General features: G+C 40.1%; 1 protein-coding gene across 2 annotated transcripts in view; it reads left to right on the top strand.

Moving 5' to 3' along the window:
* The window catches only part of LOC115596615 (striatin), a 35,836-nt gene that overhangs the window by 1,646 nt on the left and 13,974 nt on the right, over positions 1-20,216 (top strand). For both annotated transcript variants that reach the window (XM_030441845.1, XM_030441844.1), the window contains exons 2-4: positions 12,681-12,784; positions 16,335-16,408; positions 19,363-19,441. In XM_030441845.1, coding sequence (XP_030297705.1) covers positions 12,681-12,784; positions 16,335-16,408; positions 19,363-19,441 — 257 coding nt within the window. The remainder of the gene's footprint in view (positions 1-12,680; positions 12,785-16,334; positions 16,409-19,362; positions 19,442-20,216) is intronic.

Here is a 20,216-nt window from a genome sequence, read left to right as displayed (position 1 = left end):
CCAACACTGACTTATAGGGGTCTGGTAGTCGGCAACTCTATGGACAGACTGACCTCAGCTAACAAAGGGATGAGGGGGAGACACTGGCATTGTTTTTAGACCGGTGACGTATCCCCTGCTCAGTGTAGTAGGGTTTTGACTCATCTGGCCTTGTGTATTAAGCTTCCTGTCTGCTGTCATGAAGCAAGCTTATCAGCGTAGCAGCAGCAACTGCGGCAAAGCACAGTGAGGTTGCTAAATGGCTTGCTGGGTGGTTTGTTTGTGGCGGGCAAAACGGTGCGCGCTCAATTTGAGTTCTTGTTTTCGTTGCACCTGACCCGAATGTGAGGCTGTGTCGATGTCTCTGTCTTGAGCGTAATTTGACATGCAGTGGACTATATGAAACTTCAGGCTTACTCACAGTTGTACCATAATCCCGATAACGCAGCTTGAATCTGAATAGATGTTTCAAGAATGAAATATCAACTGTGACAATTTGCTCTCTTTTAATATCTTTCTATGTCAGTGCTTCACTGTACCGAAGCAATAATGACGACTCAAGGATTGAAAAAGCGTTGAAAATCCACATGGGATGTAACCTTGTTGTGTCCTTGAGGGATGTGTCTATGCTGTACATACTGGAAATATTTACTACAATCCCATATAGAAGGTTTTCAGAATTAACTTCCTGAATGGACCATAGTGAGGAAGAAAGGATAGAAAGTAATTTAACAACATACATTTATGAATAATAAAAAGTTCATGTGGGCAGAGAACCTTAATGGAAGATCCTGACACTGCGCCTAGCTCATCATCGTGTCCACACTTGTGTTTGAATCATAGAGTCTCAACAGACATTTTATCTTGTTATCTTATCTGACATGTTTTGAAAAGGTTACAGCCATAGTTTCAGATGAAGACCCCCTTAAGATGAAGTGAATACGCTCTTCCCTGGATTTTTTTGTCTCGTCGGTTGTGTAGCAGATGATGAATGGAAGACAGTTGAAGCTGTGTCCTCTGTTGGCTGTCTGGGAGGAAGGCGAACCCCAGGCCTTGTAGGAATGTCGTCCAGCCAGCCTGTTAGGTCATGCTCAGAGCCACTCCCCTCCTCTGGAGCAGCACACAAACTGTACTGTACATGGCCGACTCGTCCTCCTGCTGCTGTATCGTTTCTGCGCAATGCACAGGCGGCTGTCATTCATGATTAGACTGCAGTTGAATGGTCATTGATAGTCAATTGATTGACTCAGTCATGTCGATTTGCTTAGATGGGTTACAGCTCTAGTCTGCCTGTAGTGTGTTATCTTGCTAATGAACATGACAATTAATTGACTTATTGACTGATCTATGAAATGTCATAAAATGGTGGAAAAGTCCATCACATTTCAAGGGTGACATCTTAAATCGTCTTTTTTTGTCTGACCAACAATCAACAATGTGATAAAACGGAAACTAAGAAAAAATATTTAAAGATGTAATGCTATGTTCCACCTAGACCTTTGTTGAGTTGTGTACTTACATTATCCCACATGTTTCCAACAATTATCAAACCGAGAGAAATCTGTCATTTTTTATTTAAGCTGACCATGTGTTTCATTTTGGTGCCCGTCGATGCTGCTATATCCTTTTTAGATCATCGATGCTATAACTGTCGAGGAAACACTACATGATCTGTCAAAGAGTGAAAAAGGGAAGTCTGAGAAAGTGACTAAACATATTGTGAATAAAACTTTAATACATGACCTCATCCATGAACATCGTTTTCTGAGTCACATAAGATAGCTTTTCGTTGGCAGTGATGTTTGTTAAACAAGGCAGACAACAACTCCCATGACCCCACGCTGCTTCTCAACATCAGCAAATGACCTGTTTTGTTATTGATTTGATTGACAGAGTCACAGTAGCAGAAATTACATTTAATTGATTACATGGATGTTAAAATAGTTGTTGATGAATTTTGATCTGATTTACCATCCAGTCGTTTCAGCTTTAATTTGGTGATTATCAAAATTATCTTTGATTCATTTTTCATTGAACGCCTGAACAATTACTTGGCTAATCATTTGAGCTCTTTATTTTGGCACCGAAACAGGATGGTGGGTGAACCAAATTTGAGTGGGTTTCAAGTTAGATTAGTAGCACACATGAGGGAAGTTTATTTATTTTTAATTATCACTGTACACACAGCATGCTGCCACTGACTTTAAAGCAGTGTTTAGTTGGGCAAGGTGGTTAGTCAGTGTAATCATGTGGCAGTAATCTTTGGAACTGCATTGTGGTTACATTATGTTGTCCAAATGATTTCAAAACATAATCAAAGAAGAAAATTAGTTTTTGCTTTTCATGTTTGCAGAAATTTAAGGGCTCAGATACACCAAGAACTTCAAGTGTCAGAGGCTGACTGTTGTGTTGCTTTACATTGCATGTGTCTTGCCCAAAGCTGCAGTTGAACACACCGCAAAGACTACAGCCAACAGATTTTTTTTTCCATTACTGTTTTGCTTAGCTGAACAGCCAATCAGAGTGATTTCTCTCACCAACGGGCTCTGCTGGGGAGTCAACGTCCTCGGTAAGATGAAGAGCTGCTGACAATGTCCAACTAGTGGTAGTCTTGCAGGACCAACTACAAAAACCAATGCCGCAGATGCTCAGTGGCGGTCCTGATGGTCAGTCATTGCGCTATGTTGTAATCCATAACAGTGGAATGCTTATATACTTATAAGTGATCTTACATACCGTTGCCAAATCTAATGTTTATCTATATGAAAAAAAAAACATTCTTATTGATATTGCTTCATTTATTTAATTGACATCAACCTGCTGTACTGATCAGTACGGATCTTTTCCTGGCCTGATGACTGAGTTTGACCTGAGCTCCGCCCTGAACAGGCCAGGCAATGCTACAGTGTGCTTCCTCAGCCCTCCAGTTATGGGGAAATCCCTGCTCCATAGGGTATCTCCTTGCCAGAAGTGTCTGTCAGCACCCATAATTTGACACCAGGAGAAGGTTGAAGGTGACTCAGGGTGTAAGGTGGCTCTCTGTGGGTGCACACTGAAACGTGGACCCACTCATATACATTTGGTAGAAGTTTGGCTCGTATTTCTAAAGGAGAAGCTTTTAACACGAGAGACTATTTTGTGGCTGGTGCTTTTTTGCTCTTTTCGATTACTTATCTCCATGTCTGAGAAGACCACAGCGAACTGTGGAGCAGTCTAGTATTAGCCTGTCTCAGTTGGATGACTTATTACTGTGATCTCATGTTTACTTTTACGAATGGCGAAGCCTGGGGCATATTTAGCTCAATGGTGAGGCAATGAGAAGAACTGAACCATGCACAAACATACACATATACGCATATATCGTGGCATTCAGAAATGGGTGTCACCGTCATTCCTCAGTCGAAACTACGTCCACCCCCAAGCTGCAGTTATTTTTATTTGCCCTCTCAGTGTGTGCCACAGATTGGGAAAGTACGAAAAAAAACAGTAAGTGCTTCCACACGAAGAATATATGTACTCTTTTCTCAGTGTTGTTGCAGATACAAACAATTGTAAAAAAAATAGCATTTCACAAAGGAACTAATGCTACACAAGTGTCACGTAGGGGTATGGACCACAAATTAAACTCCATCCTCACTCATATGTTTCAAACAGATTGTGGTAAGACTTACCAGAAGCACCACAAAAGCAGTCATTGCTGTGTCTATCAAACACTCATAGTACAGATAATTGTAAGTAGTTTAAAAGGGTTTGTGTGTTTCCTGTGAGGGAGCCTGAAGGGACCCTTGTTTATTAACTAAAGCCCGCTCGTCTGAGCTTTGCTCTACTGTCCCTGTTGGACTCACACCAGAGCCTTTCTCCATGCTGTAAAGCTGCCGTGTCGGCCTGCTAATTCCCTTCTCCTTCCTCCATTCACACTTACAGCCTTCATCTGTCTGCGTGGGATTGAGGGACAGCTGCCTGCTTGTGCCTCAAAGTTGCCGACCTCCCCCAATTTTACAGTAAATGTGAGGTAGTCAGTCTGCCAGAGTTGTAAATTGGTTCACTTATTAGATCAAATGGTGAAAATAATAATCTTGGTTCGCCAGTTTCTGATGGAACAGCAGTGTTTTCCAGCTTCAAAGTTAATGATGCAAGAGGAATTTTTTTTGTCATAATTTTGCATATGTTATGTATACATGTAGATGCAGATTATAAGTATACTGGGCAACTTGGGTCTTTGTGAATTTGCTAGTGGATTCATATTCACGCTTTAAAAAAAAAGATAGATAGATAGATAGATAGATAGATAGATATGTTGACATGTATATATCAACCTGTAAGTAACAGGATACAGCTTTTCTTTTCATCTGCATAAACCATATAAAAATGCAAGATAAAGTGATTATTGTTCTACATTGTATTTTGCAATTTCTCTTGTGTTACAATTCCAGCGCACCCCTTACTTTTACAGTAGCGTACTTATACCCCTGCCTAGAAGCCCTAACTCTCAGCTAGGCCGTGGCATATTTCTTACAGCTCACGGAATTGTATTTCGAGTTCAAAGAAATCTACTGTTAAAAGACAAGTTTATTCTGAAAAGCGCAGTAAATTGGCCAAAGTTAAATCATTTTACTATGCACACCACCCCAGTGACCCAGAGGTTTAAGTTGCCAATCATAAAGCCTGATGTTTCCGATTCAACTCCGGCCACCTTTTATTTGGTTCTTGCACTTCTCATGTATGCAAGTAACTATACTGATGTGAATCACATTATGCCAGAAATCTGTTCAGACCCACACTTTGCAGGCTTTTGTGAAATTATGTTCTCAAATTTCAAATCCTCTTGGCTCTTCGATGCCTTTTTATTCTCTAGACTTTGAAGCTGTTGTAAACATTGTTTTCAGCACGGTTCTGCCGGGACCACACCTCACAGTCACACGACCTGTTTGTCACAGAAAATGCTGATGTTGAAAACTGTAGCTCTTTGCCTGCATGCAAGTATGTGAGAGTGTGCATGTGCGCCATGAGCCTTATGTAATATTAATGCAGCAACATGGGATGCAGCACCCTCGTCCTCAAGATGCCCAACATGCTGCCTTTGTTTGCACCCCCCTGTAAGGTAGCACTGCAGTGGCAACTTGATGTGAGCTGTGTGACGGCAAAGTGTAAAATGAGGCTCAAGTGGAAACTCGTGACGAGGTGAAAAAAAAAAATCTGTGTCTCTGTGAAGGTTTACAGATGAAAGAAGACATATGTATGACTGAACAATCTATGGCCTTGCAAGAATCATCTGTTGTTTTATGGGTACTGTACGTAGCCCAGCTCGACCCAGATAACTGAGCAGAAATCTTTATTAAATCCCAGTTTGAGCAGCTCACTGTCTCACCCCGACCCTCAGAGCAATCCTCACTCTGTGCAGGGTGGATCGATGTGCATTTGAAGGAGTGAGCTCCAGCCACAACCACAGATTCTCAGTATTTCACAATGTAACTCACTGCTTCTGTGGCACAGAAGGAGCAAAACGGAGCAGCAAATTAAGCTTAGCAGTTTGTTTGATACCCGCACCCAGACGGACAGTCCTATGATTGTGTAATAGGTGTGCATACAGTCAGTATGTTGGCTTCTTACGGAGGACTTTTGAAGGGGGTGAAGGGACAGCTGGATGTGAAACCGGAGCTCATACTTACAGAGGTTTCTTGAAGAGGGTAAAAGGATAATCTAACATAGAAGTCAGGCAGCAGTCAGTCATTGTAGTAACAAATCAGTTCATAAATTTGAGTGGATGAAATGAAACTGTGAGACTATGAATTTATCTACATCATCCATGGATGTAGATAATGTTGCTAATTATTGAGCATCTCTTCTTTACGGCATTATCGGACTCTTATGATTTTTTTGCATCAAATGTGCTGATAAAGATGATCTTTGATGTGTGAACTATTTCATCTGCAGGATTGGCCAATAATATCTCTAAACAGGGTCTTTAAATGTTTTAAAAGCATTGAATTCATGTTCCGATAAAAATGTACTATATCATTGTTTTTTTTACCGTTGGCTCTAATTTTAGTAATGTTATGAACTACCCCTACTACCCCTGGAAACTGTAGCTAGGAATCTCATTGTCTCATGCATTATTTTCATTTTATTGGTTTAATCTATACATCCATTTTTGTGCATCACATTCTGGTCCAGGTTGCATTCATTGAATTATTTACATATATATTAGAAATGATTGTTTTATACCTGTGGGATTTACAGAATAAGATTTGTTATATTGATATGTATTTTAAGGCCATATAATCCCCATTGGTTTTCCATCATACTTGTTTACTTCGACTCTTATGACTGAAACAAATGTCACTCAATGTGGCATTAAAAATGGCCTAAAAAGTTATAGGTTTCACTGTGAATACAGCATTTTATCTATATCATCCACCACTACCAATATAACCTTCAGTCCAAAAGTCCACCAGGGTAACTAGGTCTAAAAGAGAAGCAACAATCCTATGAGACTGGCTTAATAACCTTTATTTTGTTGTATTAAAATATTAATGAATTAGGGTAGTCTTTTAAAACAAATACAATTTAATGTTCAAAGTTTACACAACAATAATGACACTTTCTTTCAGGACAGAACAAGGAAATGACAGTTAAGAAAACCCAAAGCCAGGCAGTTTTTACTAGTAAATCTTTTAAAGTGATGAGTATGTTTTATAAGTGGTTATGGATGACAAATGTTGGTATTTTGGCATATTCAAAATTTTACCTACTTGAAGTCAATTGTTTTAGCCATAAAAAGGTTTATCTGTGGTGAACCACTGTAGCCACAGTACAGTCCCCAGCACTTCTGTCTTGCTTCAGTTGTTTTGCTGCCTTTTTTCCTCTCTTGCTACTAGTGTAATGGCATGTGTGGAATGTACTTGGCCAGTCATCAGGTCGGCCATCATGGTGCTCTTTGGTTTGCGGTAACTGTGAGAATAAACCCGGTGTTGGCTGACAGAAAGGTTGTTTGCATTGTAAATGTGGGATTTACACCAGCCCCCTTTTCCTGGTTCTGCTCTGACCAGCATGTGTGACCATTTTGTTTGTGTGTAAGCCCTAAGTTTGTCTGAGTATCCGCTGAATTTCTTTTACAAATGGAGTGAGCTCAGCCTTGCCGCTCAGATGTACGGGAATTTTTAACAGTGTTCACTCTGTCCAGATTAAATGGCCTCTTTGTGTTGTCGATGTCTTTGGCGATGACATAGAACAAGTCTGGGAGAAAACATGTCTGGAATTCACAAATCTTAGACTTTAAGGTCTCTGATTTAAGGACTTTTATGGGGATATCGTTTATAATCAGAATGTGCAGTCCACTGCGAACAATGTGTGGTCAAAAATCTACACCCTAACTTTGTCATGCTTGAGCAATGACAGTAAATTAAGAAATAAAATGTTTTACTTGCTCAGATTTTAAACAGGTTGTGCAACTTCCAAATTAGACTAGACGATTTACCTAAATCCTGCTGGAAAGATTTTATTCTTAACCCATAATTGAAAATAACGCCATTTTATCTTTGAGTATCTGTTTGTTTGTGCAGTTTTCTGCAGATGTGTCTAAAATTGTGATTTAAGTTGGACTGAAAGCTGCAGTCAGTCCATTTTTCCTTTGGTAATCATTTAATTAATAGTCAAAAGTTGACTCCCCAACTTGACTGGCCTCTATTTAAAAGCAGATGTATTGTGACCAATTTTCTTACCTAAGCTGACCAGCGTTTAGCCAGTGGCTGATGTTTATTTTCCACCCTAGCTATTAGACTATCTCCTCTACCTCCTTTTCCTGTCTCTGAAAAGCCCCACACTCTAGGATGGATGCCCCATGCTACATGTCTCTTAGATGGACAGACTGAGGAGCCCTTATCCAATAGGCCAATAATGCAGGCAGTGTGAGGCTGGGAATTAAATGCTTCCTGTGTCTCTTTATGGCCCGAGTTGACTCATTGCATTCCTCCCAAGGTTAATGTTTGATGGGGGAGAGATGGCGAGCCAGAGATTCACAGAGCCGCACTCTTCTCTATCTCTGGCACCGCAAGACGCCAGGGGTCCCAGGGCCAGTGCTTCATTTGGACGAGGGAGTGAACGTTCGCTCGTTATATCAATCAACGCAGATGTACAGTTTCATCCAAAGTGAAAAATGAGTCACCCTCCTTTTTTTTGCCATGTGAGGTAACATATTGAGTCTGTCTACAATCCATCAAGCTGCTCTTTTGTGACTCTGCTTTAGCTCTTATTGTTGAAATAAGTGTGTTTTCTCTGTTGAAGAAGTTGCGTTTCAAATCAGCCCTGGTTCAATTCCAGCCGGCACCATTTGTTGCATGTCATACCCCTCCATCTAACAGCTTCTTCTTGTTCCATTACTTGCACAAGCCTAGTCAGTATTATTTGTATTCCAACAATTCACAACAAAAGACACTTTTCAGTTGGAGCATATCTAGACCACACTCTTACATTAATTGACAGACCCAACATTCACCCATGAGCGAGCACTTGGCCTAACAGGCAAGAAAAAGCTGCCTGGGTACCTCTGGGTAGACCCGAAGTCAAGGTAGGGGTGGCCATCTGCCTTGACTGGTTGGGATAGGCGTTACGCTATAAACAATTATAAGTTATTAAAAGGACCTTAAAGTTAAACTCTCGACAAAAAGCAACCAAGGCTTTATTTGTGATTGAATATGAGTCAAACCTTTCTTGTAAATGCATAATTACGACAAAAGAGGCACCGTAGTTTCGTTTTCGGGCAAGCTAATTTTCAGTGGGGTGCAGGGGCACTCGTACACTAGCATCAAAATCGCTATTTTTAAAACACTAAGAAATCTCGACACAACCTGAAACTTTGCTCGTAGTATCACCAGGGTTTTGCGAGAGTTTCACTCTAACATAAAGAGCAACCAGATATTAGCTCTGCAATTAGCCTCATGAGGTTTTTGTAGGGTCTGTAGCGCAGCTTCAATGCTCCGAGGCGGTGGTCCTAACTGATATTTGGACTGGAGCCACTTTAGCCAGAGTAAGTTATTTTTGGGAGCCGAGCAGTCTGGCCCAATCCAAACACTAATAATTTTCCATATGCAATATTTTCCTAATGCCTTATTTGTGCCTCTTCTATGGGCCTCCCCTCACACCCAACATAGACAGCACACAGTGATCCCTGCTTTACCGACTGTAAGCATGTTGTCATCTAGAATACTGTTTCCCTCCTGTCATATCCCAAATATTTTCAGTCCAGCTACTGGGACAAATATTCGTCACCAGGTACAAAATCAATGCCCTACTCACTCTTTCATGACTCCTGGGGCTTTGCCTTTTTTTTTTCCATTCTCTTATCATTGTCTGCTCTGCTCCATGTTGCTGTCACTGAGCTTATAAATGGGGCCTTTTTGCGAAGATAACCGTATTTGGAGCTACCTTTCTTTTCTCGTCTTTGTGTTTTTCATGCTTACTGATCCTGGCTCAGGGACGTGGAAAGTCAGATGCATACTAAACGTTCTTAATCATCATTGTCAATCCAGAATGCATTTGTATGGATCCAGGGGAGGTAGATGCACATAAGACATGCTGAATAAGGAATCTTAGACTGCGGAGATGTAATAAGTAGAGTGATGTATATGCTGTGCTGATCCACCTTTCAGGAGCATCAATTGCTGGCATCAGACTGCACTCAGGCGACTGTTGCTAATTCTGTGCTGCTAACACTGTCTGACTGAGAACCAGTATCTTAAATTCTTACGGCGCTAGAGCTCAAGCAGGCAGGTTGTAAGCAGTTTCTCCGCTGAGAACTGTGAACGCTAAGAAATGCTGTTATTATTAATACGAGGCAGATTGAAGTGCTGTCATGACTCATTGTTGCAGGCAACAGCAGCAGCAGCGCTACTTGCTCTTCGTGTGAAACTGTGATCCAGCCCACTCAAACTCGCACCATCCTCTGCATGTAGAGTGAATTGCAGGGAATTCAAGCCAATATTCATTCCCTTCTAAGATGTTTGGAATTTGCGTTTTGACGTTTGACAGGAGCAGATCTGCTCGTGGTGCTTGGTGCAGACACTGCACTCCAGTCATTCTGCCACCACAGAGTGACACTAAAACGAACCTTGTATGCTCATTGATTTGCTGGTGCTTCTCAACAACTGACAGTGTAAAGAAAGCATTATTTTGATCAAGGGCTGAAATGGAATAAACTACATGCTCCTCTTTTCTGTACACAGCGCAGCCTTGAGCAGCCTCTACAGTCGTTTGGCAGTCTTCACCTTGCAGTAACCCCTAAAATACTATACAGATTATGTTGTGTTTGGTTTCTGTTTCTCTGCTCCTCAGACTATATGTAGTTTATAAGATACAATTCACTGTTAAGGAAAGATATAAAGCTTTAAGCAGAAAAAAAAATTGTGCATTTTTATTGCACAACTTACAAATGTATGAAAATAAATAATTCACAACTAACTAGTTAATTATAAAGTGATCTCTCTTGAGCACCAACCACATTAAATCAAAAATTCTGAGTTAGTAATACTGCTCTACAAAGTCAAAGATACTAACTTTGTGTTTGATAATAATTGTGTTAATACAATCTGATTTTCTGAAAACACACCACCAGTGATTCCACTCAACAGGATTAGGTTCATGCTAGCTGGAGTGTAGTAATAGTTAGCCTTACCTAAATCGACCTGTTTCCAGTAATTAGAAAATCAATTTTGATGCCACAGCCTCTTAGTAATGGAATTTGTTATACCACATAAACAAGGCAGTAGCAAAGTGTAGTCATAATGGGAAAATAGCGACTAGGGGTAGGTGGAAGACATTGATTGAATTACTTAAGAATTGCAATCTATGATTCTGAATCTATTCACAAATGTAAGAAAGAAAAAACAAGACTGTCTATAACAGTGTTATCTTGAAGGAATTACAAAACAGAAGACCATGGTTTTATGAATACATTTTACACCAGAAAAAACAACTTGTATTTCTATAGAAAAAACATTTAACCAGTGATGTTGGTCAGTAAATTACATCTTCAGCACATTATTTTCATAGAGGACTGTAAGAACATTCCAAGTGAATGCAGTACATTTAAATCATCAACTTAAAAAAAAAAAAAAAGAAACTCAAAATAACTTGGCTGCATCGCTCAATCACCACCCTTCACTTTTTTTTCTGTTCAACACCAAGGCCTCACTTATATAACTGACTTACGATCAGTTTTGCTCATAAGTATGTCTAATGTAGAAACTGTAGAAGTAGTTATTTATAAAACCTTGACTTGGCAATGGTCTTAATTGTATGTCTACGACGAAAGGGATTTTCCTGTTGGTCCTTGCACTTTGGGACACGCATGCATTAAAGTCTGTTGTGAACTTACTGTGAGCTTTATGAACAACATGCAGCAGTGACACACTCCGGAGGAGCATTCCACTAAATAGTCCGCTTAATAATGTGTGTTGCCAGGCTTCACTCTCCCTTGCCTCTACCAAGTTTGATTTTTTTCTTTTGTACAATGGCTATTTCTAACTAAACCCTAATTTTTTCTGCCATTATGTAAGAGGCAATCAGGACATAGGTGCTGTCAATTGAAGGTAATTTGAAATGTATAGATTGCGGTTGCATAAATTACACATGGGATTCTTGGAACCTTCTTCAGCAAGGTTTTTTATTCCCAGCATATTTAATGAATCCAACCTAGACACACTATCAGAAATAATCTTAAGACTAAGTTCAAGTACAAATCAGAGAACATTTTCATAAATAAGGCCCCAGTCACTGCGTCACTATAGTTAACTGTAAGTGAATCAATGGTTTGGCCCAAAGTGCACTGGAGTAAGAGACAGCATATAGTGCCTCTCATTCTGTTTATTCAATCGATAACCATTTTGAATCTAAAATTGATCCTGAATCTAATTGTGAATCTGAATCGAATCATGATTACAAAAGATTACCACCCCTAACAGTAATACCAGATAACGTAGTCCTGCTGAAAGCTACTAGCCTGGCTTCGATGCCCCTTTGAGTATCAAGGTAGAGGCAGATTTTATCAGTCTTGATTTATTCTTATTTATTTTCTCTTTTGTACGGCAGAATATTTTTGTGTTGTTGTATATGATAATTACAATTGCACAGATCCTGCTGTAAGATGGATTTACCTTTAGTCAATGTGATCTTCTCTGTCTGATTTATTTGCCGCAGCCCGTGAACTGCATGCCTCAATGTGAGCTAGCCTTCACCACTCTCATTACAAGTGAGCGTGTGCGCAAGCGCATGCATGTATGTGTGTGTGGTACCCAGCAATGTAATGTAATGTAGTGCTGACTCAGACGGAGTGCGTCAACAGCTGCTGCCTGTTCCAGAAGAGACACAGTGGTGTGCAGAGGGAAGGGATTTTAGGGGGGGGTACGTGTGTGTGGGAGAGTGAATAGGTTAGATTAAAATAGAATGACACAGAATGATTGGCTTTTTACTTCCCATCATGCCATGCATTTCGATTTGACATCATCCTATTTCCGTCTTGTCAGAAGTAGTTGTTCTCAGATGTTCTCTCATGAAGGTTGTCTTTGAAATCAAGTCTTTGTTGCTAGTTAGCTCATGTCTAAGATGCCAAAACAGCGGAAACATTCACTCTATTTATAAAAGCATATACTGTAAATCTCCTTCCTATTTTAAAATGGGACCTGACAATCCTATTTTTGTGTTTTTAGGCCCAAATCGCCTTCCTGCAGGGGGAGAGGAAGGGCCAGGAAAACTTGAAGAAAGACCTTGTGAGGAGGATCAAAATGCTGGAGTACGCGCTGAAGCAAGAGAGGTGAGTGCCTTACCTCCCACTGCTGCTTCAGCCCACCCACATTACACACAAATACCTCTGCTAGTCTACAACAACTGCAGTGATTCCAAGTTTTGTGCTCTCCTAAAAATAAATTCCTCCCTCTGAGAGATACAGAGAAGGGGAGAACATGGCTGTGTGAGATTCTCACTGGGCAACAGCGTCTGCTTCACCTGCACAAGGCTAACACACTCTGCACATTTGATAATGTAAAAAAACAAAAAAAGGTTTTTTTGCCTTTTTTATATTCTATGCATACAAGTCCAATGTCTCAGCTGGTGTCAGCAGAAGCCGTAACAGTGTGAGCGTGCCAGAGAGATTCTCCCCCGAGTCCAGCTGGTGTGATTTCTCTGGACGAGAGCATGTGTTGGCACGAAGACTTTGTTTGCTGTCGGATGCTGATGACTCTGCATCGTCCTCAGTAGAAGGATGGGATGGGAAAGGCGGAGAGAAGAATTCTTGCTCCACCTGAGATGAGCTCACTCTCGCTGCGGTCTTTCTCCACTAAACCAGAAGAATTGCATTGTTGTCATTCTCCTGTGCATTAGCCCGTCACCATCATACAAAAGGTCCCTGTGGTAGCATCAGCGATACACTTTGCATTTCCCTCCCTCCTTGACACATGGCTGCACACTGTAACAGAGGTATATTTGTGACTCCAACATGTTAATGTGTCTTTAAGCCATGAAGCATGTCATTCAGACAGACTCTGAAGCAGTAGCCCTGGAGAAAACAACAAATGGTGTGAACATTTGAAGCATTTATGACGAGTGTCAACATAGCTCAGTGTTGACTTAGTAAAAGGATATTTCAGTTTATTGCAAGTTGGCTCTGAATATTATAGTTTTGGCTGCAAATCCAAGAGATAATAACACATTCTCACCAAGGTTATTGCTGAGAACAGGGAAAGAAGTGGGAGAATGGTAAAATCATTACTCACAGTCTGTTATAAACATCTATTACAGGCTTCAGACTGATATCCAGGTCCAACTTTGACCCTCTCTACTTACCATAGCTGTGTTTATACACAGTTTTCCTGTGTAATGAGGGATTATCGTGAACATTTCAGGCACATTCCCTGTCAGTTTAACCACTAAATCAAGTGCCTTTCTTGTTTACAACCTTGTGTGAAAGCTTGTGTTTCTTGCTCTGTCAGATTTAAGCTGTACTAAAGGAGAATTAACGTTGGATGTATTTGACTGATTTTGTGCAGATGTGATGTAATTCTGTCCCTATTTTAGCCAAGAAGTCAAATCATTGTCTCCTCCTTCAGCAATAACAACACAGGAGATACTAAACTGCTCTGTGGTGTACAGTAGGAGACACTGGTTGTGACAACTACAAGCTGGGAATGGGTGAAATTCTATGAATGCAAAATGGAACAAAGTCCTCCCTGGATAAGTAAAGGTTAAGGAAGGAAAGAAAGAAAGAAAGAAAGAAAGAAGAAAACCACTGGCTGCCGGTGTTGTAATTTGAGCTTTGAGCTGGGAGATGGTCCAGGCTAATGAGAGCCCTAACATAACTGTGTTAGACAGGTGTCATAATAAGTTAGTTAGGTCATTCCTCCAGTCAGCTAGGGGGTGTGATACATTTTGTTAGGGAACATCATCATTAGGTTTGTTTGGCATGGAATCCTCTGGCTGTTTGTAGTGTATATTTATCTACTTTGCTCCTGTGAGATCACCACAGACTCTGCCTCAGGAGCAACACTTAACCCAGGATTACTACCACTTTCCTCGGTTGCTAAGCAACAGGTCATGTCTCGGAGGGTACCTGAAAGCAATATCAGAAAAGGCTTTCTTAATGTAGGATGTAGCCAATTTAGAATGAATTTGATTTGGATGGGGGTTGCTTCCTCTGGATCACAGGGGTGTGGGGTGTGATGGGGGCTGTGTGAACTAAAAGGTGTGAGAGCTCGCCTTGTATTGAGTTACATCTGATATGGATGTGTGCAGTCACTGGAAGATACTGAAATCTCAGCAGTGCAAAAGCTAGAATTGTCACATATCAGTATCAGAAATGCTTTTAATACTGCACTACCAGATTGTTATCGCTGATACTGATAAGATGGCTGATAATTTAACCTTAAAAAAAACATTTCCAAACATGTAGTTTATGCACATCAGAGAGTAAGAAATGCTAAGATGTAGTGAGCAAAGATGGATAATTTGATATTCCATGGCTTAGATTTGTCGTGTTATAGTCTGTGGATTTTTTTTCCCCCTCGTCTCGGAATGTGTGTTGTAAATTGTAATTGTGTCATTTTCCTCTAAAACTGTAAGAAACATCCACAGTAGAGACGACATGTTTTGTTCTCTTGTCTACACTGTGTGGCTGTCTGCGTTTGTTCTCCTTCTTCTTGGTGTTTATTGTAGGATTACAAACCAACATTAAAGGTGCCACCCACTAAATCGGAGTGTGAAGATGCTGCACTTGTTAAGTCAATGAGAACAATTCGGCTTCAAATTATCAGCTCTAATTGTCAGCTATGATTTCATTATCAGCCGAAAGCTGATATTATAAATGTCCATATGTATATCATGCATCCCTTTTCTTCCTTTGTGACACACTGGTATTAAATCATTGCTCTGTATCAGCTGATCCACAAAGATCAGGTATTGGATTTAGTATTAGGAAGGAGTATTTTGTATTATTTTCTTTTTACACATTTTGTCTAAATTGATAATTTCATGCCAATTGTAATACAAGTTTTTGTTGAACATGAGTAAAAAGTCTGATGATAAAAGGTTATTTCATGAACACCATTTAGATTATCATATATATGTGATTTTTGCATACATTTTTGACAGTTTGAATAATCAGTCAATTAATTGGTCAGCCCATCTATCACAAATAGCTGTTTTAAGTTATTATTGGTGCCAAAACTCTCTGGTTTCAGCCTCTTGAATGTTAATATTTGCTGGTGTTTCTTTTTAGTCTCCTATAATCGTACATTTAATATCTTATCAGTATATCAGACAGAACAAGCTTTTCAAATGTCAACTTAGAACCAGGGTAGTCATGATCAGTTTTTCACAATTTTCTCAACAAACAAAAGCAATTAAACGTTAATGGAACTAATTGGCGATTAATCAAGTAATGTTTTAGGGAAATAAAGTCAAATTTCTGTGATTCCATTTAGGGACATTATTTTTGACTTCGGGAAACACTGATCAATATTTTGCAAATTTCTTGATGTTTTATAGACCAAACTACTTCAGAGTTAATTTGATAATTAATGTAATTGTTAGTTGCAGTCCTTACTTCTATATCATCATACATGGTGCTCTTTAAAACGTATTCCTTTCATTGTGTAATATTGATTTAAATTATACTAACCTTCAGTCATTTATCCAAGTGAATCTATCTAACAAGCTAACATGTTTGTGAGAAGTAGAGCAAGTTGCTTTTGGGATGACTTTCAAAGCTTATGCAGATGCCACGCATAATGAGTTTTTTTTAAATAGCTTCCTCTCAGACCTTTTTGATCAGCCCTATTTTTTTTCTTCTTCTTTTTCCTCTTTACTTGCAGAGCAAAGTACCACAAGTTAAAATATGGGACGGAGTTAAATCAAGGTGACATGAAGCCTCCAAGCTACGACTCTGGTAAGTGTATGGCGGCTCAAACAGCCGACTCCACCTCTTCATACTAAATCACTGTGATTGTTGCGTTCGCATACCTCGAGTGACATGACTGGTACGCATGTGAAGGCTGCACTCATGTTGAATCTTGTTGACCTCAATAGCTTTCTTCACGGGTCCTTTCCTGAATGCTGAAATAGTGCTGCTATTGTTAGGGATGTACTGAACAATACCATAGAGTCAATGATTAACAAACAGTCAAATTGCGATAGATAGATAGATAGATAGATAGATAGATAGATAGATAGATAGATAGATAGATAGATAGATAGATAGATAGATAGATAGATAATTTTAGAACAATGGTTCCTTCGCTTTGATTTCTGCTGAAGACACAAACTATAAAGGATTGGTTCACTCAAACTACAAAAAAGAAATGGTATCACTTTCCTCTGCTGGTATGAAGTCATGCAGCCTTGGAGATGGTTATGGTTTAATTTGTCCAAATTTGCAGATACTTGCATTGGACATATTTTGTCTCCAGCCAGATACAATGATTAATCAAATGGGTGTTGCTCAAACATAGAAATAATTCTATAAGAAACTATGAGAAACAGTTTTGCAGTTATTCTATTTAACACAGAGTTTAAAGCTGTAAAGAGGTTATTTATTTGTAGACAAAAAAAGCTGTTGACAGTTGATTATGTAGAGCTGAAACAGTTTGTTAAAAAAATGAATATTTAATCAACCTTGAATAAATTAGCCAAATTTTATAGTGAAATTGCCAAATATCACCTATTTTCTGTCTCTTAATTGCTGAATATTTTGGGGGTTTTATCAATTTAAGCATGCTACTAAGCATACTACCTACTACGAATTTTTGATTAGCATTTTTCTAAATTTTCTGACAAGTTGTCTCCATGAATGCTCATTTTGAATGCTGTGACAATTGCACCATGAATGCATATGTCTTTCTTTAAGAGTTTCGAAATATTGGAAATTTGATCATAATTCAATTACAGCTAGGGGTGTCATGATTTTCCAAATCCACGATTCAGTTCGACTTTAGTTAATTTTTTTAGCACTGACTGCCATGCTATTGTTAGATTTTTATGCCCGGACAACAGTTTTTTTTTAAGCCATGATGCCCCCGATTACACAGTTAAAGACGTGCACTTGAATGCACCATAAAGTCCCTTTAACTGATCCTCGGCACAGACGGACAGCAGAGGAGAGAAACGGAGATAAATCCACAGAAATAATTCCACTGAGATAAATCCACGGAGATAAATGATGCCAAAAGGTTGCAAAGACAATCAGTGGAGTTTTTATTAAATGTCTTTCAGTACAAACGGTCAGTGTGGCAGAGAGTTACGAGATTGCCAAACGGAAATTATGCCTACTCTCGTCAAAATGTCAACGGCAGGGAAATGAGCCACATTTAAACCACATTCATCTCCTATCTCTGAACTACCTATATCCATTTCGCTTGTTTATCTTCCCGCACACAGGATGGGTGTCTGGAAGTAGAGCTGAAGGCTGTGTGCAACCTGTGTCCTCTGTGTTTTTGAAGTGTTTTTCTTTTCCTTTGATTTTAAAATGGAATCATGACAACTGTACCTACTGATTGTGCGATGCAGTTGAAAAGCTCTAGGACAGCAACTAAATCTGTGTTGTAGTGAGGTTTTTTTGATAACTAAATGGGGTTTTGAGCACACTGCTATTCATCAGAGGTCAAGAAACTCTTGGGCAAAAAGCCAAGTCAAACTCTCTTCATGGCTAATTATCACTAGAGATAAAAATGAGGAAAAAAGCACGCAACTCGTGAAGCTTACACCAATTAATTGCTCTCACCTTTCGATTGCAGTACTTTATTTTAACATGCTTTCATTTTTGTATCAATGCACTACCTGTTTCTCGTCATCGTAGTTTAATTGGCCTCTCGTGTTCAAGTCCTCTGCCATCATTAAGTCAGATTGCGACATTTCCTCTCCTCTCCTCATCTCTATTCATGAGGGCCGTTCAAAGCGCCCGAGCCCTTGAAGTGTTGATGAATGAGGGGACGTGAAGGGGAGAGGTGTTAGGTGGAGGGGATGGTGTTGGGGGCAGCCGAGGGGTGGGAAGTGTTGCTCATATGGTGGTGCACCTGCCCGCTCCTCACCCAGCTGAATTAGGCATGACCCACTTTTTGAGGCGCCCTCGTCTGTCTGCCCCGCCAAATCAGCCCCTTTACACACACCCAATCTAAATCTTATTAACACGTCTCTCTGCTCAACACAAAATTCCCAGCTGACTCGTTTGCTGAGTTCTGACGTTGTTGAATATCAAAGTGAGCTTTGAATCTCATCATTTGTTTTGTCTGAGCTGTAGACAGCCATAAAGAGTGTGTGTTTTTCTGGATGCTGCAAGCACAGACACATGTCGCGGCTCTTCCTAGTATGTCATGGGACATGGTTGACGCAGAGACCAGCCATTTTGAAGGTGGTGGAATGCGCCATTAAATACCAAATGTGTTGTTGTAAAATCAAAGAACAAGCTGTCACTAATGAGTTTTAAATCTCTTCTCTGTTTCTACAACAAGAACTGTTGTGCACACAGTTTTAATAATGCATTGAATACCTACTGGGATGAAAATCTTTGGATTGAGGCTAGTTATTAAAGTTGCACATGTTGACAAATAATTGCTCAGGTCTACATCCAACCAGGAGCTACAATAAAAGGGATGTACAACCTGATGAAGAGTTTTGTAGTTTTTACAATAGAAGTTTGATTAAACTGGCACAATTTTAAAGAGAAACCCCTCATGTATTTAACTCCAACCCACTGTTGACCTACTAAAAGCAGTTAAGCGCTGGATGTGTCTAGTTGCCGGGATGCTGTGATGCAGGAATGTTCTGGTCGTGTTTACAGAGTGGAAATAATGTCAGTGGCCGCGCTGTTTGTGTAGCCCTAATTTGTGTCCTCCTCTTCTCCTCCAGATGAGGCCAACGAGAACGAGTCTTCTGGATCGCTCAACAATCAGCTGTCCTGGAAACAAGGCCGTCAGCTCCTCAGACAGTAAGTACACATCTTTTAGTCATTCTGTGTCGGTTTCAACACAGAAAGCAAATGCTGCTCTAAAATGTATGGGATATTCACAGGCTTCTAGTTTCATATCTTAATAACAGTGTTGTCACTTGTACTCAGACTAACAGCTTTTATGAAGTACTCTACTGTGCCAAGTGCTACAGCCCAAGAAAATAGTGGGAAAGAGCTCCCTCACATGGGCAGATGCAGTCATTACCTGCTCTTTGTTTCGCTTTGTTTTCTCTGGTGCACCCAGCTGGCTCTGGAAAGTTTGCTTATCATATCATCCTGCTCTCCAGTCAGTCCGTGTAAATAAACCGGGCTCCCAGACACCATCAGGCAGCCTCACGCATCATCTGTCCCAACATGCTGGCTCATGAGGCAGCCAATTTATTCTTGACTCTGTGTCAGGGGACAGATCAATAATGTGCTAAGACAGCCCTCCCCTTCACTCGGTCCACCACTCAAACTGCTCGAGCTTCTTCTGCATCCCGACAGGGAGGTGTAACATCTGATGAGTAGCTCATCTCGCCTCACAGAGCTAATACCATCAACTAGATGAGACTGCCAGAAGACCTGTCACTTTTGACAGTAGCAAGTACTCGACTCTCACTCCTCTCTGATCATATGGAAGTCTTTGCAGCAAATGAACTTATTGTAAACTCTAGACCTCATTTGGTCACATTGATTATATGTCATGTCCATCTCGCGTATCCGTACTTATGCTCATGCGTGAGCAACAGTACCATGCTAGGGAAGTGTAATG

The sequence above is a fragment of the Sparus aurata genome, chromosome 15 (assembly GCF_900880675.1).
Source record: "Sparus aurata chromosome 15, fSpaAur1.1, whole genome shotgun sequence".
NCBI classification, from domain to species: domain Eukaryota; kingdom Metazoa; phylum Chordata; class Actinopteri; order Spariformes; family Sparidae; genus Sparus; species Sparus aurata.
Note: the sequence above shows the minus strand (reverse complement) of the source record. Positions and strands in the feature narration are given on the sequence as shown.